This window comes from Pelobates fuscus, chromosome 6, assembly GCF_036172605.1.
Source record: "Pelobates fuscus isolate aPelFus1 chromosome 6, aPelFus1.pri, whole genome shotgun sequence".
Taxonomy (NCBI): Eukaryota; Metazoa; Chordata; class Amphibia; order Anura; family Pelobatidae; genus Pelobates; species Pelobates fuscus.
In genome coordinates this window covers 294,849,947-294,877,793 of record NC_086322.1, presented here as the reverse complement: position 1 = coordinate 294,877,793, position 27,847 = coordinate 294,849,947, and the positions used below count along the sequence as shown (strand labels likewise).

The 27,847-nt window shown below is 47.2% G+C and overlaps 1 protein-coding gene across 2 annotated transcripts; it reads left to right on the top strand.

Moving 5' to 3' along the window:
* On the top strand, positions 1-26,779 carry LOC134615115 (breast cancer anti-estrogen resistance protein 3 homolog). Of its 2 annotated transcripts, XM_063459532.1 has the most exons (11): positions 1-194; positions 11,563-11,727; positions 16,127-16,242; positions 16,730-17,106; positions 17,541-17,635; positions 17,833-18,581; positions 18,673-18,788; positions 21,547-21,718; positions 22,284-22,389; positions 22,574-22,768; positions 25,890-26,779. In XM_063459532.1, exons 3-11 carry the CDS (start codon positions 16,135-16,137, stop codon positions 26,090-26,092), a joined length of 2,121 nt encoding a protein of 706 aa, XP_063315602.1. In that variant the 5' UTR covers positions 1-194; positions 11,563-11,727; positions 16,127-16,134; the 3' UTR covers positions 26,093-26,779. The 2 variants fall into 2 exon arrangements, with proteins under 2 accessions (XP_063315602.1, XP_063315603.1); XM_063459533.1 differs by lacking the exon at positions 11,563-11,727.
* Positions 26,780-27,847: the final 1,068 nt, after the last annotated feature.

Genomic DNA, 27,847 nt, shown 5'->3' with positions numbered 1-27,847 from the left:
CTGCAGCTGGCCCTGCCTCTACTGGCTGAGTGCATTCCTGGTGTCACAGTCAGAGGACGTCAGGAAGAGAACAGGCTGACAAGCTCCCACACCCCAACAACCATGAAGCGATGTTAGAAAGCTGGAAGATCCGGGTCCCTCTAAGCCAAGAACCGGTTTCCTGCCCACCACCCCCCAGCCTAAACAGTCACAAGGTAGGTATCTGAGCTGGGTACATTAAGGGGACAATAATGATCAGGAGATCAGGAGCAGGGCGCTGGCCTGGGTTTGGAGGTTTAGGGGGATATTGTAGCTACGTAGTGGGCTACTAAGGCTGGAGTGGCTAACAGCCCACAGATACATAGAATTGGCTGTGGAATGTGCTAAGCTAGGCGTTGCCTCTAGATAAAGAAAGCTGTGAGAAGTCATTCTTCGTACACAGAGCTGAACGAATAACTCTGTATAACACCGCAAACAGACCGTCAAATACTGTCTCTTGTGATTGTATAATATATACCGAGAGTCCACACTGGAGAGGAGCCCCAGGCAAATAAAAATCCACGGATAAACTGCTTGTTTTATCTCAGGAGAAATTCAACTCCCATCATTCTTAGTCAGCTTGATTAGAGGTAGTTTGCAGTCTCCCATCCCTGAGTACGTTTCAAAACTTTCTTCTTTTTTTAAATTCTTTATTTAACATTGAAAAGTGAACACGGTATACAATCAGTAACATAAATCATTACATACAGCTACAACGTTGATTCTTAAGTCAAATACTTCAGAGTTTAGTTATTCAACAATGCATATTTTATATTTAGAATAAAATTAAACACCCCCAGAACTCTCTCTATCTAAGCATGTCTTTCCTTTTAATAGATGCCTTCCATGGGTCTCAGACTTTACTAAAAGTAGAGTAGGAATGTCTAACTCTTCAGGGTAAATCGTCCATAATACAATGTTCTTTCATTTTTAAATCAACCTCTCTCATAGATGGTAGGTCTGTTTTTATCCAGCCGGCGGCTATACATCTACGTGCTGCCAATGTGATATGGTATACTAGTTTCTTCGAATGTCTGGGTAGGCCAGTTATTGATTTGGATAATAAAAATATCCAAGGGTTTAGTTCTAAATTTTCCTGTAGTATTGTTGACACCAGTTTTTTTTATTTCTTCCCAAAAGCTTTTAATTTTTGGGCACTCCCACCACATATGAAAATATGTCCCTTGTTGACCACATCCCCGCCAACACAGATCGGTCGGATTTTTACCAATTTTATACAAAAAGACAGGGGTTGTGTGCCATTTAACCCCTTAAGGACCAAACTTCTGGAATAAAAGGGAATCATGACATGTCACACGACATGTGTCCTTAAGGGGTTAAACAGTATTTTAAATATCTGCTCTTGAGAGATCACGCATTTCGATATTTTAGATGCAGTTTCCAGATATCTATCCATTCATTAGGTTCCAAAGATTTTCCTAGGTCTGCCTCCCAATGAGATATATAATTTAATGAACCCCAAACTGCAGGTTCCTCGCTTAACTGGTTGTAAAAATCAGAAATAAGACCTCCCTTTATCTTTCCTATTTTGCTAACTTTTTCAAAATCAGTATGGGGAAATGAACTGCCATCTTCACTTCAGTAGAGTAAGCAAAGTCTCTAATCTGAAGGTAGCGAAAAAAAATCTCCTGGCCTCAACTCCGCTCTGGCCCATAAACTAGCAAATAAAACCACCTTTCATTCTGACCAAAGGTCAGCATATCTATGAATTCCCCCTAATTTTAAGTTTAGAAAATTGTGCTCTTCCATTCCTGGAAAAAATTGCCTATTCCGAAAAACTGGTGTCATACAGGAGGGGAGGTTAGTTAGGCCATGTTTTAACTTAAGTTTATCCTAAATATATAAGGAGTTTAACATTGATGGGCAGATTTGTTTTAAGGCTGTTCCTGAGACCTTATCTAGCCACATATACATTGCCGGTGAGTCTGGATTCATCAAATCAGTCTCCATGTCTGCCCATCTATATTTCCCTTGAGATGAATGCCGTCCAATAATTTGTGCCAATTGGGCGGCGTAGTAATAGATAAGTAGGTTGGGGAGACCTGGTCCCCCTTTGTCTCTAGGTCTATACAAAAGATTTCTAGCTACTCTACAACGTTTATCCTGGAAAATAAATGTATCTACGGCTTTCTGAATGCTCCCCCCTCCACTTAAATCTTTCCTCTTCCCTTTTATTCCCTTTCATTTGTTGAACTCAAGGCAATGAATGAATGAGTTGGAGAAGTGAGAGCCAAGCATCTCATGGTGAATTCAATTCTCCCTCGTCTCGTACCATTCCCTAAGTAGAGAGGGTGGAAAGGTCTATTGTTGAAATAAAGGTGGTACTCCCTCTGGGTTATCCAGGCCCATTGTCTGGAAGAATCTACTTGGATCCCCCGATGGTAATAAAGCTCTGGTTTGGTCATTGTGGAACGCAAGTAATTTAAAGGGATGACCCCAAGCAAAAGAAAAATGACTGAGTCGCAGACGTTCAGTAATTGGTTTCCATTGCCGTCTCTTTAATAGAGTAGTGGGAGATAGATCTTGGAATATCTGAAGCGCCTTCTCCCTATATATAACCTCCATCCCTCTGCATTTACGCACAATAGCATCATTAGTGCTATGGTAATGGCATCTTACTATTATGTCACTAGGGCGTTCATCCTTGCTACGTGGTGCACCTGCTAAACAATGTGCCCTATCAATTTCCCACCTGGGGTCAGGTATATCTGGTAATAGGGGTTTGAAAATCTCTAAGACCATATTCTGCACGGGACCCTTATCTCTTGTTTCAGGTATGCCTCTAATTTTGATATATTGCGTCTGGACCGATATATAAGGTCCTCAAAGGCCACTTCCAAAGCATCTAGCCTTGTACCCGATTCAGAGCTCTGTAACAAAACAGCATTGTGTGCTTTGGCCGCAGCCTCTACCCTCACCTCTAGAGTAGAAGTCCGAGTTCCAATTGCCTGAATCTCCATCCTAATCTCCCAAGCGTTCCTCTCTATTTCCCCAGCAAGGAACATTCTGTCCTCCTTCATTTATGCCAAGATACATTGTATTCCTTCCAGCCCTGGGACATCAATTGCAGAAGCAGCTACTAGAGGGACTATACCCGGTATTTGCGACCATTGGCTTTGCGGCGTCTTCATGTACGTCCGTGGATCTCGCTCAAATATTTCCTCCTCCAGGCTGGAACATAGTGAGGAGTACGCTACCCCTGGGCTTTTACCCCTTGCGGGAGGATTTCATAGGTGGTGAGTTAGCGCTCAGGGAGGTGTAATATAATTAGGTATGGATGGCAAAGAGCAAAATAAAATAAAAGACAGAGCATAGCGAGTGTAGCAAGTTAGAGGCAAGCAAAGAGTAAGGAGCAAGCTAGGAGCAAGCCATGCCTATGCAAATGTCAATGAGTGGCGAAATACCAATATGAAAGGCAGAGGGTTATCTGATGAAGGCTGCACAGGCTCACGGTTCAAAAAAAAAAAGTATATTAGGCGAGTATTTCTCTAAGTATATATTTTTGGGCACCCAAAAGTGCTTTTTTTTGCAGGCTTCAGCGACGAAGCTCTTTACCTGAGCGTCTACCTACATCGACGGTCAGGCCACACACACCCTTTCCAATACTTTCTGACTTTTATATTGAGCTGATAGTCCTATATACGTGGTGTTGTACAGCGCTGCTGAATATGTTGGTGCCATAAAATGGCCAAATAAAGATAACATTCCTTTTGGTGCCGTACTGGCGCTCTGGACACACACAGAGGGGGTTGTGTATTCCCGGACAAAATGAAACAGTTAATATAGAAACTAATGGAATCTTCCTGCTAGTTGTTCGGGGTTTAGAACTTTGTCCAAGAATGACCAAGAATGACTAATTATACGAAACCTCCCCATGTCCTGCCTTCACCCATTCTAACATATTATTAACCTTTCAAAGCTAAGACATGTAAAGGAGTTTATTCGTTAAACAGTAAATTGAGAAACAAATTTCAAAAAACTACAAACGGACACTACAGGCGGGATTTGATTCCCATCCACTGCCATGTAACAAAAAATAAACATATATATAACAGCCGAGATTTCTTAGCCAGTCCTGGTCTCCCATGGATTTCACTGCAGTAGTTTTAGTCACAAAAAAGAAAAAAACAACTAAACTACGTACTCTCATGCAAGTTAAAAGCCATGTTATTCAGGCTAATTTTTCGTATCACCGTATGAATTCTCTATCAGAAACCTGGGTGTGCTATGTCACATGACCTTCCTGCTGCAGGGAATTATGGGAAATATTCAGCTGTGGTCTTCCTGCTTTATAATCAGACACTCCAGCCCCTTAACCCCTTAAGGACACATGACATGTGTGACATGTTGTGATTCCCTTTTATTCCAGAAGTTTGGTCCTTAAGGGGTTAAAGTGGTTTAGCTTGCTGTTTTACAAACAGTGCAGATTTAAATAGAAATTTGCACTTTTATAAATGAACCTTGTTACACCCCCGTGGCTGTCAATCAGACACCCAGGCCTTTTACTTCCTGGTTTGGTTAGCTCAGTGCAGCTAAACTCAAGAGGGAGCAATTGCCCAGAGCACCTGCCTTGCAAAGACTTCTCATTGAGCTGCATTGGGAAGTCGGTGATTGGACAGTCACAGAAAGGCTGGGCGGGGTTAGAAGGGGAGTAATACTCCCAGTAATGTGCCTGAGCGTATAACAGAGCTCCACAGCAATAATACTCCCAGTAATGTGTCTGAGCTTATAACAGAGCTCCACAGCAATAATACTCCCAGTAATGTGTCTGAGTGTATAACAGAGCTCCACAGCAATAATACTCCCAGTAATGTTATCTGAGTGTATCACAGCGCTCCACAGTAATAATACTCCCAGTAATGTGTCTGAGTGTATAACAGAGCTCCACAGCAATAATACTCCCAGTAATGTGTCTGAGCGTATAACAGAGCTCCACAGCAATAATACTCCCTGTAATGTGTCTGAGTGTATAACAGAGCTCCACAGCAATAATACTCCCAGTAATGTGACTGAGTGTATAACAGAGCTCCACATCAATAATACTCCCCGTAATGTGTCTGAGTGTATAACAGAGCTCCACAGCAATAATACTCCCCGTAATGTGTCTGAGTGTATAACAGAGCTCCACAGTAATAATACTCCCAGTAATGTGTCTGAGTGTATAACAGAGCTCCACAGTAATAATACTCCCAGTAAAGTTCTGAGTGTATAACAGAGCTCCACAGCAATAATACTCCCAGTAATGTGACTGAGTGTATAACAGAGCTCCACATCAATAATACTCCCCGTAATGTGTCTGAGTGTATAACAGAGCTCCACAGCAATAATACTCCCCGTAATGTGTCTGAGTGTATAACAGAGCTCCACAGTAATAATACTCCCAGTAATGTGTCTGAGTGTATAACAGAGCTCCACAGTAATAATACTCCCAGTAAAGTTCTGAGTGTATACCAGAGCTCCACAGCAATAATACTCCCAGTAATGTGTCTGAGTGTATAACAGAGCTCCACAGCAATAATACTCCCAGTAATGTGTCTGAGTGTATAACAGAGCTCCACAGCAATAATACTCCCAGTAATGTATCTGAGTGTATAACGGAGCTCCGCAGCAATAATACTCCCAGTAATGTGTCTGAGTGTATAACAGAGCTCCACAACAATAATACCCCCAGTAATGTGTCTGAGTGTATAACAGAGCTCCTCAGCAACAGAGGCGGCTCTAGACTTTATGAGGCCTTAGGCGAAACTCAAACATGAGGCCCCACTAACAAAAAAGTGTCAGTGTATGTGCCTGAGAGTGTCTGACAGAGTATCCTTGTGTGTGAATGTATGTTTTTGTCTGAGACCCTATGTGTATGGGGTAGCTGCTTGAAGTGTGTTGTGTGTATGGGGGGGTGATGGTGAGAAGGAGAGGCGGGTGAGGGTGACAGGGAGGTGATGGTGTGGGGGGTGATGTGAGAGGGGTGATGGTAATGTGAGAAGGGGGGATAATGTGAGAAGGGGGGGTAATGTGAGAAGGAGGGGGAGTTGATGGTGAGGGGGGGTAGATGGTGAGGGGGGGTAGATGGTGAGGGGGGGTAGATGGTGAGGGGGGGTAGATGGTGAGGGGGGGTAGATGGTGAGGGGGGGTAGATGGTGAGGGGGGTAGATGGTGAGGGGGGGTAGATGGTGAGGGGGGGTAGATGGTGAGGGGGGGTAGATGGTGAGGGGGGGTAGATGGTGAGGGGGGTAGATGCTGAGGGGGGTAGATGCTGAGGGGGGTAGATGCTGAGGGGGGTAGATGCTGAGGGTGGTGGGGGTGGTGAGGCTGAGGGTGGTGGGGGATGGTGAGGCAGAGGGTGGTGGGGTGGTGAGGCTGAGGGTGGTGGGGTGGTGAGGCTGAGGGTGGTGGGGTGGTGAGGCTGAGGGTGGTGGGGGTGGTGGTGAGGATGAGGGTGGTGAGGCTGAGGGTGGTGGGGGTGATGCTGGGGGTGGTGGTGAGGCTGAGGGTGGTGGGGGTGATGCTGGGGGTGGTGCTGAGGGTGGTGGGGGTGATGCTGGGGGTGGTGCTGAGAGTGGTGGGGGTGATGCTGAGGGTGGTGGGGTGGTGAGGCTGAGGGGGGTGGTGAGGCTGAGGGGGTGGTGAGGCTGAGGGGGTGGGGGTGATGTTGAGGGTGGGGGGGCGGTGAGGCTGAGGGTGGTGGTGAGGCAGAGGGTGGTGGGGGTGATGTTGAGGGTGGTGGGGGTGATGTTGAGGGTGGTGGTGGGGTGAGGCTAAGGGTGGTGGTGGGGTGAGGCTAAGGGTGGGGGGTGGTGATGCTGAGGGTGGTGTGGGGGTGGTGAGGCTGAGGGTGGTGTGGGGGGTGGTGATGCTGAGGGTGGTGTGGGGGGTAGTGAGGCTGAGGGTGGTGGGGGGGTAGTGAGGGTGGTGGGGGGTAGTGAGGCTGAGGGTGGTGGGGGGGTATTGAGGCTGAGGGTGGTGGGGTATGGTGAGGCTGAGGGTGGTGAGGCTGAGGGTGGTGGGGTGGTGGTGAGGGTGAGGCTGAGGGTGGTGAGGCTGAGGGTGGTGGGGGTGATGTTGAGGGTGGTGGGGGTGATGTTGAGGGTGGTGGGGGGGTGATGTTGAGGGTGATGCTGGGGGTGGTGGTGAGGCTGAGGCTGAGGGTGGTGGGGTGGTGTGGTGGGGGTGGTGGTGAGGATGAGGGTGGTGGGGGTGAGGCTGAGGAGGGTGGTGAGGCTGAGGGTGGTGGGGGTGATGTTGAGGGTGATGCTGAGGGTGGTGGGGGTGATGCTGGGGGTGGTGCTGAGAGTGGTGGGGGTGATGCTGAGGGTGGTGGGGTGGTGAGGCTGAGGGGGTGGGGGTGATGTTGAGGGTGGGGGGGCGGTGAGGCTGAGGGTGGTGGTGAGGCAGAGGTGATGTTGAGGGTGATGTTGAGGGTGGTGGTGGGGTGAGGCTAAGGGTGGGGGGTGGTGAGGCTGAGGGTGGTGGGGGGTGGTGATGCTGAGGGTGGTGTGGGGGGTAGTGAGGCTGAGGGTGATTGGGGGTGGTGATGCTGAGGGTGGTGTGGGGCTGAGGGTGGTGGGGGGGGTAGTGGGGCTGAGGGTGGTGGGGGGGTAGTGAGGGTGGTGGGGGGTAGTGAGGCTGAGGGTGGTGGGGGGTATTGAGGCTGAGGGTGGTGGGGTATGGTGAGGCTGAGGGTGGTGGGGTATGGTGAGGCTGAGGGTGGTGAGGCTGAGGGTGGTGGGGTGGTGGTGAGGGTGAGGCTGAGGGTGGTGAGGCTGAGGGTGGTGGGGGTGATGTTGAGGGTGGTGGGGGTGATGTTGAGGGTGGTGGGGGGGTGATGTTGAGGGTGATGCTGGGGGTGGTGGTGAGGCTGAGGGTGGTGGGGTGGTGTGGTGGGGGTGGTGGTGAGGATGAGGGTGGTGGGGGTGAGGCTGAGGAGGGTGGTGAGGCTGAGGGTGGTGGGGGTGATGTTGAGGGTGATGCTGAGGGTGGTGGGGGTGATGCTGGGGGTGGTGCTGAGAGTGGTGGGGGTGATGCTGAGGGTGGTGGGGTGGTGAGGCTAAGGGGGGTGGTGAGGCTGAGGGGGTGGGGGTGATGTTGAGGGTGGGGGGGCGGTGAGGCTGAGGGTGGTGGTGAGGCAGAGGTGATGTTGAGGGTGATGTTGAGGGTGGTGGTGGGGTGAGGCTAAGGGTGGGGGGTGGTGAGGCTGAGGGTGGTGGGGGGTGGTGATGCTGAGGGTGGTGTGGGGGGTAGTGAGGCTGAGGGTGATTGGGGGTGGTGATGCTGAGGGTGGTGTGGGGCTGAGGGTGGTGGGGGGGTAGTGGGGCTGAGGGTGGTGGGGGGGTAGTGAGGGTGGTGGGGGGTAGTGAGGCTGAGGGTGGTGGGGGGTATTGAGGCTGAGGGTGGTGGGTTATGGTGAGGCTGAGGGTGGTGAGGCTGAGGGTGGTGGGGTGGTGGTGAGGGTGAGGCTGAGGGTGGTGAGGCTGAGGGTGGTGGGGGTGATGTTGAGGGTGGTGGGGGTGATGTTGAGGGTGGTGGGGGGGTGATGTTGAGGGTGATGCTGGGGGTGGTGGTGAGGCTGAGGGTGGTGGGGTGGTGTGGTGGGGGTGGTGGTGAGGATGAGGGTGGTGGGGGTGAGGCTGAGGAGGGTGGTGAGGCTGAGGGTGGTGTGGGGGTAGTGGGGCTGAGGGTGGTGGGGGGTGAGGCTGAGGGTGGTGTGGGGGGTAGTGGGGCTGAGGGTGGTGGGGGGTGAGGCTGAGGGGGGTGTGGGGGGTAGTGAGGCTGAGGGAGGTGGGGGGTAGTGAGGCTGAGGGTAGTGGGGGTGAGGCTGAGGGTGGTTGGGGTAGTGAGGCTGAGGGTGGTTGGGGTAGTGAGGCTGAGGGTGGTGTGGGGGTAGTGAGGCTGAGGGTGGTGTGAGGGGTATTGAGGCTGAGGGTAGTGGGGGGCGTAGTGAGGCTGTGGGGGGTAGTGAGGCTGAGGGAGGTGGGGGTGAGGCTGAGGGTGGTGTGGGGGTAGTGGGGCTGAGGGGGGTGAGGCTGAGGGTGGTGTGGGGGTAGTGGGGCTGAGGGTGGTGGGGGGTGAGGCTGAGGGGGGTGTGGGGGGTAGTGAGGCTGAGGGAGGTGGGGGGGTAGTGGGGCTGAGGCTGAGGGTGGTGTGGGGGTAGTGAGGCTGGGGGCAGGGTGAGGCTGAACCTACCTTAATTTCCCTGGTGGTCCAGTGGGCTCCCTGGTGGTCCGGTGGCCACTGCTTCCGGTCTGCAGCTCCGCTGAGCTGCAGACCATGTAATCTCGCGAGTGAATCAGAGCGTTGCCGTGGTAACCCGCGGCAACGCTCTGATTGGCCGGTTCTCGCGAGACACATGGTCTGCAGCTCTGCTCACTGCGGAGCTGCAGACCAGTGTCTGCGGTGGCTGGCCGGGCAGCCAGGAGGGGCCTCGCACCCGGCGGCATACCGGGCAAGCCGCCGGGCCCCCTCCTGGTGTCAGGTCCTCGGTCACTGACCGAGGACCTGACACACTCTGCCCACAGGCGGTTTAGGCGGCCGCGAGGCCCCAGCCAGCGCGAGGCCTTAGGCGGCCGCCTAAACCGCCTAATTAGAGAGCCGCCTCTGCTCAGCAATAATACTCCCAGTAATGTATCTGAGTGTATAACAGAGCTCCACAGCAATAATACTCCCAGCAATGTGTCTGAGTGTATAACAGAGCTCCACAGCAACGATACTCCCAGCAATATATCTGAGTGTATAACAGAGCTCCACAGCAATAATACTCCCAGTAATGTGTCTGAGTGTATAACAGAGCTCCACAGCAATAATACTCCCAGCAATGTGTCTGAGTGTATAACAGAGCTCCACATCAATAATACTCCCAGTAATGTGACTAAGTGTATAACAGAGCTCCACAGCAATAATACTCCCAGTAATGTGTCTGAGTGTATCACAGAGCTCCACAGCAATAATACTCCCAGTAATGTGTCTGAGTGTATCACAGAGCTCCACAGCAATAATACTCCCAGTAATGTGTCTGAGTGTATCACAGAGCTCCATAACAATAATACTCCCAGTAATGTGTCTGAGTGTATAACAGAGCTCCTCAGCAATAATACTCCCAGTAATGTATCTGAGTGTATAACAGAGCTCCACAGCAATAATACTCCTAGCAATGTGTCTGAGCGTATAACAGAGCTCCACAGCAATAATACTCCCAGTAATGTGTCTGAGTGTATAACAGAGCTCCACAGCAATAATACTCCCAGTAATGTGACTGAGTGTATAACAGAGCTCCACATCAATAATACTCCCAGTAATGTGTCTGAGTGTATAACAGAGCTCCACAGCAATAATACTCCCAGTAATGTGTCTGAGTGTATAACAGAGCTCCACAGCAATAATACTCCCAGTACTGTGTCTGAGTGTATAACAGAGCTCCACAGTAATAATACTCCCAGTACTGTGTCTGAGTGTATAACAGAGCTCCACAGTAATAATACTCCCAGTAAAGTTCTGAGTGTATAACAGAGCTCCACAGCAATAATACTCCCAGTAATGTGTCTGAGTGTATAACAGAGCTCCACACTAATAATACTCCCAGTAAAGTGTCTGAGTATATAACAGAGCTCCACAGCAATAATACTCCCAGTACTGTGTCTGAGTGTATAACAGAGCTCCACAGTAATAATACTCCCAGTAATGTGTCTGAGTGTATAACAGAGCTCCACAGCAATAATACTCCCAGTAATGTGTCTGAGTGTATAACAGAGCTCCACACTAATAATACTCCCAGTAAAGTGTCTGAGTATATAACAGAGCTCCACAGCAATAATACTCCCAGTACTGTGTCTGAGTGTATAACAGAGCTCCACAGTAATAATACTCCCAGTACTGTGTCTGAGTGTATAACAGAGCTCCACAGTAATAATACTCCCAGTAAAGTTCTGAGTGTATAACAGAGCTCCACAGTAATAATACTCCCAGTAATGTGTCTGAGTGTATCACAGAGCCCCACAGCAATAATACTCCCAGTAATGTGTCTGAGTGTATCACAGAGCTCCACAGTAATAATACTCCCAGTAATGTGTCTGAGTGTATCACAGAGCCCCACAGTAATAATACTCCCAGTAATGTGCCTGAGTGCATAACCGATAAATCATAGAATAATTCTGGACAGTTACGAGGGTGTGCCAGTATTTTTGAGTTAAACATAAAAAATAAAAAAAATGAATACAAAATGCAGTTGTTGATTTTATAGTACATTCCAAAATACTCTTATCTCTAACGTAACCAAATCCAATTTAACCACAAATATGTAGAGACTCCAGCTCTGTTCCTCTCCATGGACGTCGCTGTTTAATTCACCTGTAGTGACGGTTATTTACACTGTTGGGGTAAAAGGACTTTTTGCGGGGGACGGAGTGGCCATTCTGATAGGGGAGCTGTCACTGCAGCTTGCAGGTTGCATGCGGGGGGGAGGCGAACATGCCTTCGCATGCATAAGATCTTGCAAGAATGTGTCTCCGGTGCTGAAATTCTTTGCTGTGTGCCTAGGCTTGTTTGCTCAGCGCTGTGTGTGCTGCTGGCCATACCCTGTACCATTGGTGTGTCTGACGTGTCCGGGGTGTGATTTCCGCTCGATGAGGCTGGCTGTGCAATCATTAACTGAATGACAATGAAACGAGACTGAAACCACGGGACTGCACCCACCAACCCACGGTATGTACTAATGTCCCGCAGGCAGATACAACGTTTCCCTGCATTTGCAATGGGACGGAGTGCTGAGCTTTACAACAGGTTGGAAAAGGCAGTCGGGGTTACTTGTCAGGAACTAAAAGTAAATTTCAAATCTTGAAAGACTATTAGAGCCGAGCTAGAAAAATAGCAAACTCGTAGAATTCTTCCTCTCGGGCTAGTTTCATTTAAAATTTTTATTTTGAATTTCTGGCAAATCCCATTTTAATAGTATACCCTGAGAGATTGGTGGCCATTGCCTTCATTTGATTGTCACGTTCTACGTGGCGAAGAAGTTTGGCACTATGTAGCGTACGGTGACCCTTGGCATGGCCAGTCCACCCACTGTTGCCAAGGACCTTAAGCCTTGTATTAATCCTATCTGACACATTCCTTTGCTTGGCCCCTGATGTTATGATTCTTAACGCTCCTTGTTGATAGCAGTCAATGAGCTATTATTGGTACAGATTTATAAAGCGCCAACAGATTGTGTAGCGCAGTACAAGAGGTTGAATGTATACATACGTGGGAGAATGAAACAGGCAGACTGGAGTTGTGAAGGAGAGCCCTGATCACTACAATTTAAAATCAAAATATATTACTTGTACAAATGTATTTTTATGATGCATTAGGCACCAACATGTTTAGCAGCGTTGTACAAGAAGATTGACCGTATACACCCATGTTAGATGATTATATGATACAAAAATAATCGCTGATTTGGGGATCAAAGAGATACAATTTTAAGAAACTTAATTGCTTTAACCTATTAGTCTTTCAGCAAAGGAGTATAGGGGGTGAGCAGCATTTTTGCAAATCTACTTGTTGCTAAGACTGAATGCCAAGAATTTGAGGGAAGTTTGCTTAATAATCACAAATTAAATCCCGCGTAATGCTATTAGGTTGTTAGAAATGTATGTTTGGCTTCTATCTCAGCATTTAGTGTACCATACCTGCTAAGAGTCCCAGATTTGGCAGGGCAGTCCTGATCTGTGTCTCTGATCTGAGTTTGAGCTTTAATAACCTGCTTCTGGGGGCAGCATGAAATTAACTCAGATTATTGTATTCTTATGTGAGCGCATCAGTGGCTTTGGCAATAGGCAGCCAAGCAAATACACCCCTCACTGTCATCCTCAATCCGTGTAGAGTATTATCATGATTAATTGTTTGTCTTGTTTATCTATGGTACAGCGCTAGTACAGCATATGTTGGCTCTATAGAAATAACTGTAATTGAAGACAGGGATATTCACGAATGTACGAAATGTCAGGATTTAAAAGTGAGTTTAAAATTTTAGATCAAAATAGCTGAATTTGAAAAATTCTTAAAGTCAGCTGTGCTTTCAGTTCAACTAATATTTGAAATGTATTCTGCATTCTTGACAATTCACCCCCTAGTCATAGTAAATAACACTGACAGAACTCCTTATATTGACTGGTCTGGGGCTCCCTCTTCTGGAGTGTAAGGGGAATAGCGGAACCTTGACTTTTGCTACTGTTGTAAAACGTTCTGAACTGTGCTCCTCTTAAATCATTATTATCAGTTATGTTTGGACTTTAGCCCTGCAATGAATGGATTTTTTTTTTTTTTTTTAAATTCTTTATTTTTGCGTGCATTAAAGTAACATAGATACATTCATGGCCACAACGGCTCATATTCAGCATGTCAAACAATTAAAACATAGGTGGTTGTCATAACATAGCACTGTTTTATAATATAAGGTTATCTCTAGAGGAGAAGGTCTGTGTTGGTAACTGTAATGCCCTTGGTGGGGGTGAGGTGTGTCCGGTGTTACTGTCTAATTATTTAACTGCCCCATAGGGCTACCCCTTCGCCTTGTATGAAGTTGTCGTTTTCTGAGTGGTTTGTAGTGTTTCGGCTAGGGGGGGGGGGGGATTAGGGGTGTCATAGTGCACTGCGGGTTATGTTGTAACGTTGCTGGACGGGCTTCTGCAACTCTATCTGGGTATTCATAGTATGAGTGTGGCAGTTTGCCCATTCCAGGTGCGTTAGCCACTAGATGCTGCGGCTATGCAGTGGTGGCTTCGTCGGGTCGCTATGTATGTATGGGCATTGCATAAAACACAAATGAAATAAACGAAGTGTCTAAGGAGGTAATAAGGGGAACCATTATAGAAAACATAAGAAAAAACATTATAAAGAAACATTAACAGCAGGTAGTGGTTCCGCTGATTTTTTTTTTTTAGTCTCTGACTGTGTGAGACGGTCCGTCTACGTGGGTGGTGGAATGAAAAGTGTGGGAAAGTCCCTGTAGGTTGATTCGCTGGTGGTTTTTCAAGTGGGGGATCCACCTGGAGAGGCCCTGGGAGGGTTCCGCGGGGTAAAGTCCTGAATAGTGTCGGGGTTCAAGTGGGCTAAGCTCCGTCTGGGTGGCGGTGCTGCTTGTACGATACCTGTTGCTTGTAGATGGGTTTCCAGCTCCAGCTTGTCTTGCGCCTTGTATACGGTCCCATTGAGGGTGAAGGATACAGCACGAGGGGTGCCCCATTTGTACGGTATGTCCTTAGCACGTAAATGCTGCAAGAGGGGTTGGAGGTCTTTTCGCCAGGCTATCGTGGCCCTGGTCAGATCTGGGAACGCCGTCAGCGATGCCCCTTCGAACTTTAGGGGGGTTTTGCCCCGCAATGCAGTCGCAAGCGTGCTCTTGTCAGCCAGTGTCTGGAACCGCAGGATGAGGTCTGCCGTCGCTGCTGTCGGTGCCCTGGGTGATTTCGGCAGCCGAAACATGCCGTCGAGTTTTATTGATTTTACCCGCTTCGGTGGTAGTAGTACCTCCAACAGGCGCCTTACGTAGTGAGGTAAATCATCTAGGCCTACAGACTCCGGCACCCCCCTCAGCTTTAGGTTGCACCGCCTTCGCTGGTCCTCCATGGTGTCGAGCCTGTTGTTAGTGGCGTTTTGCCATTTGACCAGGCCTGTGATGGTTTGTTCGAGTGCCTGTAGCCTTGTGTCTTGGGAGCTTGAGCTGGCCTCTAGCTGGGTAATTTTGATCGTGGCTCCTTCGACGGCCTTTCGATAATGGGCCATGTCAGCCGCCAAGTCTTTGCGGAGTTCCGCCAGCATGGTTTTGAGTTGCTCGGCAGTGACCGGGTCCCCGGGTTTCGGAGGTGCTTGTCTAGTGTCTGTAGGTGGCCTGTAGGATGCACCCTCCAGGGTGTCGGCAGCGAAATCCTCCGAGGAATATGAGGAAAGGTCGTCATGCTGCGCCATTTTGGGCCACGCGGCCTGTTGTGAAAGCCGAAGCATCTCACCAATGTCCCTTCCGTGGGGGCTTTTTTCGGCTTTTGCCTTCTTAGATTTTCTGCCCATGGTCTATTAGCCCGTGTTTGGGTGGTGTGTGGGGAGGTTGTAGGCACGATTTCCACCATATATCTTCGATTTTGAAAAGTCAGAGACGGAGCTCCGAGAAAGTGGGGCCACTCCGTTGCTCAATCGGCTCCGCCCCCCCCAATGAATGGATTTTTAAATACATTTATTTTTAAATCTATTTCATTACGTTTAAAGTCTGTACAGTAACCTTTCTGTGTATTACAAAATGTTATTTCTCTTCATCATTTGCATTGCATGCCCTGACATGCCCTGACTGAACTGAACTGTGATGTCATTTGCTAAATCTTTAATATCAAGGTGAAAGAAAATGGATATTACATAGTTACATAGTTACATAGTTACATAGTTGAAAAGAGACTTGCGTCCATCAAGTTCAGCCTTCCTCACATTTGTTTTTTGCTGTTGATCCAAAAGAAGGCAAAAAAAAAACCCAGCTTGAAGCACAATTTTGCAACAAGCTAGGAAAAAAATTCCTTCTTGACCCCAGAATGGCAGTCAGATTTATCCTTGGATCAAGCAGTTATTACCCTACATTGAAAGATTATATGCATTGAATGAAAAAAAAGTTTTTCAATGTTTTATTGACTGTTTAACTACTAGGAAAGTGATGGTTTGCCTTTATCTCAGTCTTAATACATTATATAGACAATGTATTTGCGGCAAATCCAGCTTTTGCAGTCAACTTTCACCAAACCAGGAAGCAACATAACCAATCATATTGCTCCAATAGCTTTCTATAGGACTACTCTATAGGACTACTCGCATCGATATACATAGGAATTCTCCACGTACCCTGTTGTCCCATTCTTCCGTTGCATTTACCTCTATATATACACCTATCTCCACCACATTGTATAACATCTGTTGTTATAACTGTTGCTTCTCATTCTGATTTTCAACATTCCATCTCGTAATCTCTCCACCGGTTTCCTCCTTTAATTATGATTTTGTAGCTCTTCCAGTAGATATTCCCCAAACGGTTTTCTATACCCTGGGACATTCATATTTATTTGGTGATCGTGTCTCATAATAGACTCCGAAATGCCGTCTCCCAGTGAGACCCTAAAGAAGGAGTTGGAGGAAGAGCTGAAGCTGAGCGGTGAGGACCTTAGGAGCCACGCATGGTATCATGGGCCTCTTCCACGACAGGTAAGATAATAGCAGCATAACCCACTATCCATTTTACTGATCCATGGCTGCCATTCTCTGAACAGTGACCCTTCTCAATCCGGTCATCTAGGACTGTAGATGGTCTAGGTCAATGATATAGTCATTAGCCAATTCAATTAAATGGTGCTTTTGCTTTGTGACTGCTTGTTTTATAAACCGCTGCTGTACACCCAACCGGAGCCTCATCACTATAGAACCCTCACTATGGACCTGTCACTGTGTTCTGACCACTACACAACCCTCACTATAGACCTCACACTGTGGACTGACCACTACACAACCCTCACAATAGGCCTCACACTGTGGACTGACCATCCTCATATTAGGAATAAGCACTAACCCATGCATCTTACCAATCCTACGCCCAATTTATACAACAGTGTGTCCATTACTTGCCAATGCCTAGCCACTACCTTTCTCTCTAATACTCTCTGTTCTTGCATTTGATTGTCCTTGTCACCCACAGGAGGCTGAGCGGTTGCTTCATGAGGATGGTGACTTCCTAATTCGTGACTCTCTCTCATCTCTGGGAGACTACGTCTTGAGCTGCGCCTGCTCTGGACAGGTCCTACATTTCAAGATAATTGCTGTAACCCTTCGCCCAAAACGTGGCCACACACGGACTCTCTACCAGCTAGAGCAGGATCAGTTTGATAACATCCCAGCATTAGTTCGCTCATATGTGGGGGACAAAAAGATGGTTTCTGTGTCCTCAAGAGCAGTCATCGTGTGTCCGGTCAACAGGACTCTTCCTCTCCGAGCCATCCAAGAAAGGCATAATATACAGACTGTGAATAAAGACCGCAGAAAAAGCTTACGCTTGACTGACAGCAACCTACTCCGGTGAGAACCTATCTTAACCCCGTTAACCACAACAGACCCCTATATCACTCACTATGCACTTTCTCCTAGAGCCCACAGTGGTTTCACAGGTCTTTAGATCAGAACTATATTGTTTCAACTAGGATCAGATGTCCTAGAAGGTGGACTAGGCACACGTCTAAGGGACCACCAGTGGATGCAATGTAGCAATAGCTATGTACACTTTTGAGCAGCCCATATGGCACATGACCACTCTAAAGGCCCTTTTTAAAACACATTTTAGAAGTAGGGGGAAGTGGTAATAGTCTATCTAAAGGTGACTTGGATCATCCCAGTAGGATGTAAATACACTATTTATTTAAACTAACTAAAGGTTTATGTGTCTATTCCGTTCTAATTTCTATATTCCTGATTTGTGATCCATAATGCAATTGACTTGCTTTTGTGTCTACCAGAAATAAAGATAGATTTGGGAGTCAACCAGGGAACTTAGACATCTTGAAGGAACGTCCACTACAAAGTGCCCAGTCTGACAGCAACCTCTTCTCCAGTAAGTTCATCTTTAGAATGTCCTTTCATCACCTGTTATATTTCTATCAAATTATTTGTTTCTTCTTATTTCCGTTATTTTACCTTCTAATTTTGAACATGGCTCCAAGTTTACTGTCTGTGTCCAATCCCTTTGTCTTTGTTTGATGTCTGTACCCATTTTTTCCTGCCTATAAGGTTATGTTACTTTTTTTCCAGCTGTCACGGGTGAAGTCTCAGTGACCACACAGGAGCAGAACCCAGCTCCTCTCTCACCCATGTTCCGCACGGGAAGTGACCCTGTCTTACGTGCGAAGGCCGTTCCAGCCCAAACATTGGACCTTGATGGGAACAGTGCATTACGTGGATCAGACAGTCAGCTACACTCCAAGGCACCCCCAAAACCCATACGAGCTCCTTCTATACTGCTCCCAGAAACTACCGAGGCTACTGACACATATTGTGAACTGGTTCCTAGGGCCCCAGTAAACCACAGGAAATATGTGGACACTCTGAAGGTGGAGGAAAGATGGAGAACCCGTGCTCGTGCTACGGAGACTACTTTTGGCTTCTTAGATGGCAACAGCCCCATGGACATCTGTCAAACTCAAGTGGACAATTCTAGACCAAGCCATTCAAGCACAACTGTAAGCCCTTCATCCAAACCTGTAAGTCCTTCGTCAACAACTGTAAGCCCTTCATCCACAACTTTAAGCCCTTCTTCCACAACTGTAAGCCCATCGTCCACAACAGTAAGCCCTTCATCCAACACTCATGATGAAGAAGGTGGATTTGTCAGGCCACAGATACAAAACACATCTTCTTACCAGCCCCAACAATTTCAGTCTCTTCTGCTGTCCCCGGAAAACAAACCTCTAGAGCCTATTGCTTTGAGGAAATTGAAGGAGATTGTCAGTCATCAAGACTGCCGAGAGTGTGCCCTGCACATCCTACAGGAAGACTGCCAGGTATAAACACTAGGTCTCTCGCCATGTCTGCCCATTGCATGCCCACATAACCCTCATTGCTTAACACCATCACCTGCGTTGTCATTCACAGGCGATTCGGATTTGGCGTGTTTCTCCCGAACAACAGAGGATTATGGGGGTGCAGTCTGGACTGGAGCTGATAACATTACCATATGGACAGCAGTTCAGACGGGACCTTCTGGAGAGGTCAGTACCTCTAAACTTTTTAATATTTTAAGGACATGTTGCCTACTAAGCCCTCAGTGAATACTTTTCTAGTAACCTACTTTGTTACCCCTACTTTTACCATTTGTGTCACTATACCCCACTCCCTCTAGCATGTAAGCTCATTGAGCAGGGCCCTCAACCAGTGGCGTCTCTAGGATTCATTTTTAGGGGGGGCACATGGAGGGCCAAAAGTAGGAGGGCACATTTAACCCCGCCCTCGCCGCAGTTTGACCCCGCCCCCGCCACATGTTAAGCCCCGCCCCCGACACAATGTGTTGTGTTTTTTTTAATAATCCCTGGTGGAGGATAAGCTGTATAGTGCTGCTCTCTGTATAATACAGGTCTGTTGTGTATAATATCCCAAGACAGAGAGCAGCACTATACAGGAAGCACTGACTATCCTGGGATATTATATACACACAGATCTGTATTATACAGATAGCTGAGCATATACCCCATGTCCCAATCTCTAGACTACTAGTACCTGTTAACAGCAGCTCACAGACGCGTGTAACAGGGCTAAAGTGTGCGGCAGCTCACACAGATGATTCAGCGGTAAGTGCACTCGCTGGCAGAGCCAAACTGGGAATCCCTGGGAATCCAAATCAGCCCTGGAAAAAAATGTATGCCATTCCTACAAGTCAATATATATATATATAGTACAGTAAGCTCACTGACATGCGCAAATAGGCTTACTGACAGACAAAACTCTCTGACTCACACACAAGCTTACTACAGACAAACTCACTTGTATAAACAGAAGGCTCACTACAAAGAAGTTCAGGGACACACACAAGCTCACTAAAGACAAGATCACTGACACACACATGCTCACTAAATAGAAGCTCACTGACACACACAAGCAGTACCATTTTAACAGCGTTAAGGGCCCCCGGGCAAAGCAATGCACTGGGGCCCTTCCTACACAACAACTCACAGGAATTTTAATTATTGATAGACTGCTGAGTCCATACACACACACAGACACACACACACAGACTGCTGAGTCCAGACACACACACACACACACAGACTGCTGAGTCCATACACACACAGACACACAGACTGCTGAGTCCAGACACACACACACACAGACTGCTGAGTCCATACACACACACAGACACACACACACAGACTGCTGAGTCCATACACACACACACACACACAGACTGCTGAGTCCATACACACACACACATGAAGCCTACCTGTCACTGGAGCCTGTTGCTGGGGGTCAACCATCTTCTAGCCCAGGGGTAGGCAACCTTTTAGCAGCACTGTTCCGATATAGGATTGTGATGTCCCGTAGCGTGCGGATACTATTTTTTTAAATTGAGGTGTATATGCTGCCGTATTCTGCTTGTGTTATATTTACTGTAATTGCTTTGTATCGTTGTATTTGTGCGTATATGAGCTTTTATATTGTATATGTGCATTAGTAGTTTATGGTATCGTGTATGATACATATGAATGTGGGCTGTGAATGTGGGCTGTGTATGAGGGCTGCTTTTGGAATTGTGTGTGGATGGATATGTCACATTGTGTGTTTGGTAGTGTGTGGGGGCTGTTTGTGGTATTGCAGTGTGGTAGTGTGTGGGGGCTGTTTGGGGTATTGCATGTGAGAGGCTGCATGTGGAGTTGTGTGCATGTATGTGGATTGTTAGTGGTGTTGCGTTTGTGGGGATTGTGTGTATGTTTGTGTGTGGGCTGTTCGTACTATTTGTATGAGGGGAGGGTTATTTCTGTGTATATCTAGCAGTGTGGGTGGCTTCCCTAGGTTCCAGTGGGGACCAGGCCGGCCAGGTACCAGACTGTTTGGCTCTAGCAGCCTTGAGTGCCGTGCAAAGACACCTCGAGTGCCGTGCATGGCACTAGTGCCATAGGTTGCCTACCCCTGTTCTAGCCTTTCCAGGAGCAGCAAGGTCTGCTGCTTTACGGCGCGGGTGGGGCTTATGTGCGGGAGGTGGGGCTTTGTTTGGGGGCGGGGCCTTGCCTGTCAGTGCTCTCTCCGGCCCCAGCATCTCTGCACAAACAGCTCCCAGCACCCAGCACCCAGCAGCACCCAGCACCCAGCACCCAGCTCCCAGCACCCAGCTCCCAGCTCCCAGCACCCAGCTCCCAGCACCCAGCTCCCAGCTCCCACCACCCAGCTCCCACCACCCAGCTCCCACCACCCAGCACCCAGCTCCCAGCTCCCAGCACCCAGCTCCCAGCACCCAGCTCCTCTGGTCAGACTGTCCTGCATTCCCTCCCTCGGTCTGTCACACACTGTTACAGTCCGAGGGAATAGAATTGAAGAACATGGCCAGCAGGTTGCTGGCATTTGGGGGGGCCCAAGGGGGGGCCCAGCATGATGATGGGGGGGCCATGGCCCCCTCTGACCCCCCCTAGCGACGCCACTGCCCTCAACCCCTCTGTTCCTGTGCGTCCAAGTTGTCTGGTAACAATTACGTGTCTGTTAGTCCACCCATTGTACAGCGCTACGGAATTTGCTGGCGCTATATAAATAATAAAATAATAAATGCATACTGTCAACTAAAATAAATATGTTTTTTTTATTGTCAATATATAAATAACCGTGTTGTTCTAAAACAAGTACCTTAATTATAATCATTTAACTTTATTTTAGAAAAACAAGTATCTTGAAGATATTTATATTGCATAATTCACATTTTTAGTACATAACCCTGACAGTAAAATTTTCCTGAATATATTTAATGTACGCCATGTCCTCCCCCAGGCATCACCTGCTCTGTCTGGGTGTAGCAGTGGATATCCTGGGCTGCACTGGAGCAGTGACGGAACGAGCGCACACTCTCCATCGCATTATTCAGCTTGCGACAGAACTGCGAGATGTTGCAGGGGATCTATTTGCGTTCTCTGCTGTGATGAAGGCGTTGACACTACCCCAGGTAAGAGACACAGGCCAATCAGAAATGAGAACTGTCCGCTAAATGGAAACCACGTAAAGATTTGTAATTTTTAAATAACATGCACTTGGGGGCTTATCTACTAAACAGTGAGTCGTGGTACTGTTGACTCATTAATATGCAAAATTTAAGTCAAATGGACAGATGAAAAAAAATTCCTGTTTTCGTGAAATCACAGCAGTGTTTATCTGTAGATGTGTTCTCACTGGTTTCATAGTGTTTACTTTTTCACTGGTGGTATTTGTTTTAACACATAAAGCACAACTGCACCATTTTTATGTATTTCCCCGTTTTTTGTTTTTTTTTAATTCGTGCCCTCTTCTAAAAAATGGGCGGGTGTCATAGAAATCTATAGTTTAAAAGATGATTAGCCAAAACGTAGGCCCTTTGCTGTGATATGACTACAAACCTCATGATTATTGGCTAGCAGCTAGAGGGTCCACCTTTTGGCCACCCCTGGTTTAGAGGAAAAGGTAGAGGGTATAGATAATATGCTTATTATTTTTTTGTCTGTGTACTAAGACTTACGCCCCTACTATTCTCACAGGTGACACGACTGGAACAGACATGGCAGATGTTGCGCCAGACGCACACGGAAAGCGCGATTTCATTCCAAAAGCAGCTGAAACCATCGCTGAGAGATTTGGATGAGGGTTAGTTCTGCATCTTCTAACCTGACTTTATACTCTACAACATATTTGAATTCTGACCTTATTTATACCTGTATATTAGCCCCCCTCCCCACCCCCCCAACCCATTTTATTTCCACTTCTTAAAAAGTCTCTGCTGTGTCTGGTCTCTTCCATCCCTAACCTTGCATCTCTCATTGTCACACAGGCAGAAACCTACCCCCCGCAAATCATATTGTAGTTCCCCACATCTTGCCGGTGCTCAAGGCCATGGAAGGCGAGGAAGACTGGGGGGGGCCTGTGGAGGAGAGCTGCGGACGATTGCTCTGTCTCCTGCAGGCTGCGCGATCCTTCGCTGCTAATGCAGACCTCCACAAGAACAATGCCGAAATGAAGCTGAAAGGTAATTATGTCAGGAACTGGAAGGGGTTAACAGAAGAAAGCAAAGTAAATCTCGGGGGGTAATAAGGGTCTGCAATGAAATGGAGACGCAAGTTTCTAAAAAGGAACATGCCAATCTCCATAACCACTACAGATTAGTTTATATCCTCGTTGTGCACTCTGAACCACCATTAATGCATTTGAGGACACTCTCTTAGAGATCTACAATTCAGTTCAGCTGCATCTGGCTAAATCGTACAAATGTCAAACTTCCTCATTATAAGAGTCAGAGAAGGTAGGTTAATGGGAACTGAGGCAACCCTAGGTTTTCATGAAACCGTTTGAAAATGATGTTACGAAATTCTGAGGATCTGCACCTAGAGCCTCCTTGTACCATAACAACTACGTCAAGCCAGGTTTTAAAGACTAATAATTGTGCTGGATTTATTGTCCAAGAGCATGGACGAGATTCATGCATGTGCTTTGCTTTTAGCAGGGCCGGTGCTTGCATTTTTAGGTACATAGGCGAAGATGCATTTTTCCGCCCCGCCCCCCCCCCCCATCCCCCCAAAAAAACATCTTCACCTATGTGCCTCTTAACCAGCCCCTCTCCCCTCCCCTAACCATTAAGGGTCCCTTCCCTGTCCCTTAGTGTTCTTCTCCCCTCGCCCCTCTTTTCCCTGTCTCTTGGTGTTTCTCTCCCATTCCCTCCCTGTCCCTTGGTGCACCCCACACCCCTTTAGTGGTCACACTCCCCTTCCTGGTGTGTCAGTGTGTACAGAGTGTAGCGGAGCGGAGCGCGGTACAGGAGCTTCAGTTTTCTGTACCCGGCCGAACTGACAGGGAGTGCTCTCTCTGTGAGCACCTCCTGTCAGTCTGGCCAGGTACAGGAAACAGAAGCTCCTGTACCACGCTCCGATCCGCTACACTCTGTACACACTGAAAGTCACACACTCAATGACAAACACACAGACGTCACTGACAGACACACTGATAGTCACACACAGACTCAATGACAAACATACTCTCACTGATTTGACAGACACACACTCATACACTGACAGACACACTCATACTCACATGCACACACACAGACGCACTCACACACACGCTGTCACTCACAGACGCACACTCTGTCACAGACGCACACTCTGTCACTCACAGACACACACACTCACTCACAGACACACACGGTCACTCACAGACACACACACAATGTCACTCAGACACACACTCTATCACTCACAGACACACACACACAGACACACACACACACATACATACACATACACACACACATACACAGACACTCACAGACACTCACACACACTCACACACACACACACTCACTCACACAGACAGACACATACACTCACTCCCTACCTGGAGAGCTGGTGTGGATGATGAATCCTTCCCTGGGGTCCAGTGGGGCTGCTGGGCGGCGTGCGGCTGTGCTGAGATCAGACGCGGCGAGGGAACTCTAACGTCGCTGCTCTGCCCCTCGCGCGCTGTCTGCTGATACCGCGGGAGCCGGAATATGACGTCATATTCCGGCTCCCGCGGCATCAGCAGACAGCGCACGAGGGAGCAGCGAGGTTAGAGCTCCCTTGCCGCGCCTGATTACAGCACAGCCGCACGCCGCACCGGGGGCCGAGATTGTGGCCCGGCAGGAGGGAGAGCTTCCCTCCTGCCGGTCACTGAAATCTTGCGCCCCCTGAGCCCGTGCGCCCTTATGGACGCGCCGGCCCTGGCTTTTAGATGAAAAACCCAGGCCTGCCGGGCAGGGATCCCAAATCAGGAATATCCCAACCAGATCCTGGACAGCTGGGTGGTATGGTGATATTAAAGGATCACTATAGGGTCAGGAACACAAACATGTATTCCTGACCTTATAGTGTTAAAACCACCACCTACCCCCCCCCCCCCCCAGGCCCCTCGTGCCTCCATAAATATAGCAACATCTTACTGTATTCAAGCCAGAAGCTGTAGATCTGCATGCTGTTTGCCTCAAAAAAACAAGCAGTCTGCCGACATCATTAGAAGTGGTAGCCTGATCCAATCACAATGCTTCCCCATAGGATTGGCTGAGACTGACAAGGAGGCAGAGCCAGCATGACTCAAACACAGCCCTGGCCAATCAGCATCTCCTCATAAAGATGAATTGAATCAATGAATCTCTATGAGGAAAGTTCAGTGTCTGCATGCAGAGGGAGGAGATACTGAATGTTTGGATGCATTTTAGGCAGCCATGACCCAGAAAGGATCTCTAACAGCCATCTGAGGAGTGGCCAGTAAAAAGCCTGAAGGTAATGATTCTACTCACCAGAACAAATTCAATAAGCTGTAGTTGTTCTGGTGACCATAGTGGCCCTTTAATGCCGGACACTGACCGGAGAAGTAAATTGTGCAATACTCCAAAATAAAATATAGACTAGGCAGGCGGGGGGAGGGGAGGTTGATGGATTGAGAAGCAGATTAGCAGATTGATTTTGGATAGAAATGCGTAGTATGAGCTAGGAAGAATACAGATGGTGGATCAATAACTTACACTTGGGGAAGGATTTACATTCAAGTAAATGTAAAAAAAAAAAAAAAAATCCTGCGCTCAAACTCCCATCACTCCTGGGCGGCGGCAACGACCATAGTACACATCAGCCCCAATACATACAGTAAAAAGAAAAAAGTTACCTGCACTTTTTTTTCTCTTCTTTTTAGTGTGTATTGGGGCTGATGTGTACTATGGTCGTTGCTGCCGCCCAGGAGTGATGGGAGTTTGAGCGCAGGACCTTTTTTTTTTTTGTATTAGTATTCACTTTTTGTATCACACAGCTATGTTACAATGCTGTCGCCCATCCCATGTGTTCCTTATTAGGAGGTTAATAAATATGCAAGAGTGTATATAAGAAATACACTTCTCTGTCTCATTAGAGATATCTTTGCCAGAAGTTCAAAGAAGAAAGGTGAACGGTTAGTGTAGGACCCACCTAAGCGGTTTGCCTTGATGTGGCACAGGCATTCCCTCCAATGGCCATTGGAGTAACTAAATAACCTCCATTTGTTTAAATATATATCTAGATTTGGGAGAGAGCACAGGTAACCTTTTTTTTTTTCTAATTATTTTTTAAACCTATTGCATCTGGCAGGTTTCCAACCCCACCCGGAGCTCAGGGAAGCCTTTCAGACCGAGTTCTCCTTGAGGTTGTTTTGGGGCAATAAAGGTGCCAATGTGGATCAGAGCGAAAGGTACAAGAAATTCGACAAAATCTTGAGTGTTTTATCCAATAAGTTGGAACCTGACAGCGACAGCAGAAAATCTTTGAGCTCCATGTATGGGGCGATTCATTGAGATGATCCCAGGAGGACAATCAATCCATTCAGCTCTTGCAACTGGCAGAGAATAACAGGGCCAGCATTATCACTGCTAAAGTGCCACAAGTGGTCCTACCTACTTGGTGTACCACTACCACCAAATGAACATTGTGTGTATAATGCACACACCCCTGTGGAGCCCATTGGACCCTCTTTGCCATGCTGAGTGCAGAGCTGTGCAACAACTGCCAGTTTGTGCTGCATTCTCTTTACACTGCACAGAACACCCATTATGTTTACCCTCACTAGTAGCACTGGTATTGGACTGTACAGCACTTATAATTCTAGGTTTCTTCTCTGTCTGATGGTGAAGAACCATCTGTACGTCGCACCTGATTAGCTTCCCAGTGTGTATTGGCACCTTTTATTCACCACATCGGCACTCCTACCCTTACTAGCTAATGCGGTGTGGGGAGAGAATCTGATTCATTTTATGTAAGCATCATATTGCTAAAAGAACACTACAAAAAATATGAGAACTGCAACCCGAGGTGGTTATGGTTGCAAGAAGGTCCGAGACTCTCCCAAAGAAGTTTTAGAACATAGCTGGGTTCTGTGTGAAACTTGTACATAACCCACCACGAGCCTTAAATAGATTTTAAATTGCAGTGCAGTAGTATGGAGGATTTTGAACGTATGTTACCAAAAGGTTTGTTGTTTTTGAATGTTGTAACGATTTTTGTAAAATTTTTACTATATATTTTTGAATAATTTTATTAAAGCTATTTTTACACACCTCTGATTGATCATTAATCATTTATGTATGTTATGAGTGTTTGAATTTATAGATCACAGCTGTATCTCAGTCAGTCTAAAATGGTCACACCTGCTGACAGACACTGCATATACCCCAATATTGACCATTAATATAGTAAATAAAGGCATCACGCCCTGCCCCTCCCTCCTTAGTCATCCTAAAATATCAGGATTATTCACTAGTTAGAATTCTAAGTAAATTTCAAAATAGCCAAACCAGACATTCTACGTCAGCTATGCTTCTGTTCGGAACAAAATTTTCACTTTAGTTAATAACGCTATAAATCTCCTTGAGAGAGAGAAAACCTGCAACTACAGTGAGGGCAAAAAAAAAAAACTCTTAGCCAGCAGATTGTGCAACTCTACTGCATGTGGTGTACAAGAACAGCATGCACTCTTATAAACTTGTTATGACACTTCCTTAGAGTGGTTTCAGAGGTAATTTGACAGTGTGATACGGTCTTTGCAGGGGGGGGGGGCAGTAACCATGCTGAAATATCCAACACAGTAAGGTTTAAATCAACATTTTAACTAAATCTGCCCCCTCCCTCATGTTCCCTAAAAATTGCAAAGTACTGTAGCAGAGCATTGGGATGATCACCAAGTACAGTATTTAAAATGAGCTATTCTAAGTAGCACTAGCTTCTGTTTGACCTCTTAATATACAGATTACTCCTCATGCAAACAGACAGACTTGCAATGTAAACATTGCAGTTCTCTGTAACTGCAATGTTTACATTGCAGCACTAAGTGCAAAAGGGACAGCACCCAGACCACTTCAATTAGCTGAAGTGGTCTGGGTGCCTACAGTGTCCCTTTAATGAAGCAATTTTGGTGTATAGATAATGGCCCTGCAGTGTCACTGCTTAATTCTCCATTTAGGAGTTTAAAAATAAAAAAATAAAAAAATTGCTTTGTTTATGCACCCTAGTCACACCTCTGCATGTGACTTCCACATCCTTTCTTTACACTTCCT

Excerpts from the sequence above, each read along its gene's own strand:
- LOC134615115 (XM_063459533.1), top strand. The coding sequence starts at position 16,135 with ATGCCGTCTCCCAGTGAGACCCTAAAGAAGGAGTTGGAGGAAGAGCTG. Across the intron at positions 17,636-17,832 it reads TGACAGCAACCTCTTCTCCA|CTGTCACGGGTGAAGTCTCA; the intron begins GTAAGTTCATCT and ends CTTTTTTTCCAG. Across the intron at positions 22,390-22,573 it reads GCTGAGAGATTTGGATGAGG|GCAGAAACCTACCCCCCGCA; the intron begins GTTAGTTCTGCA and ends ATTGTCACACAG.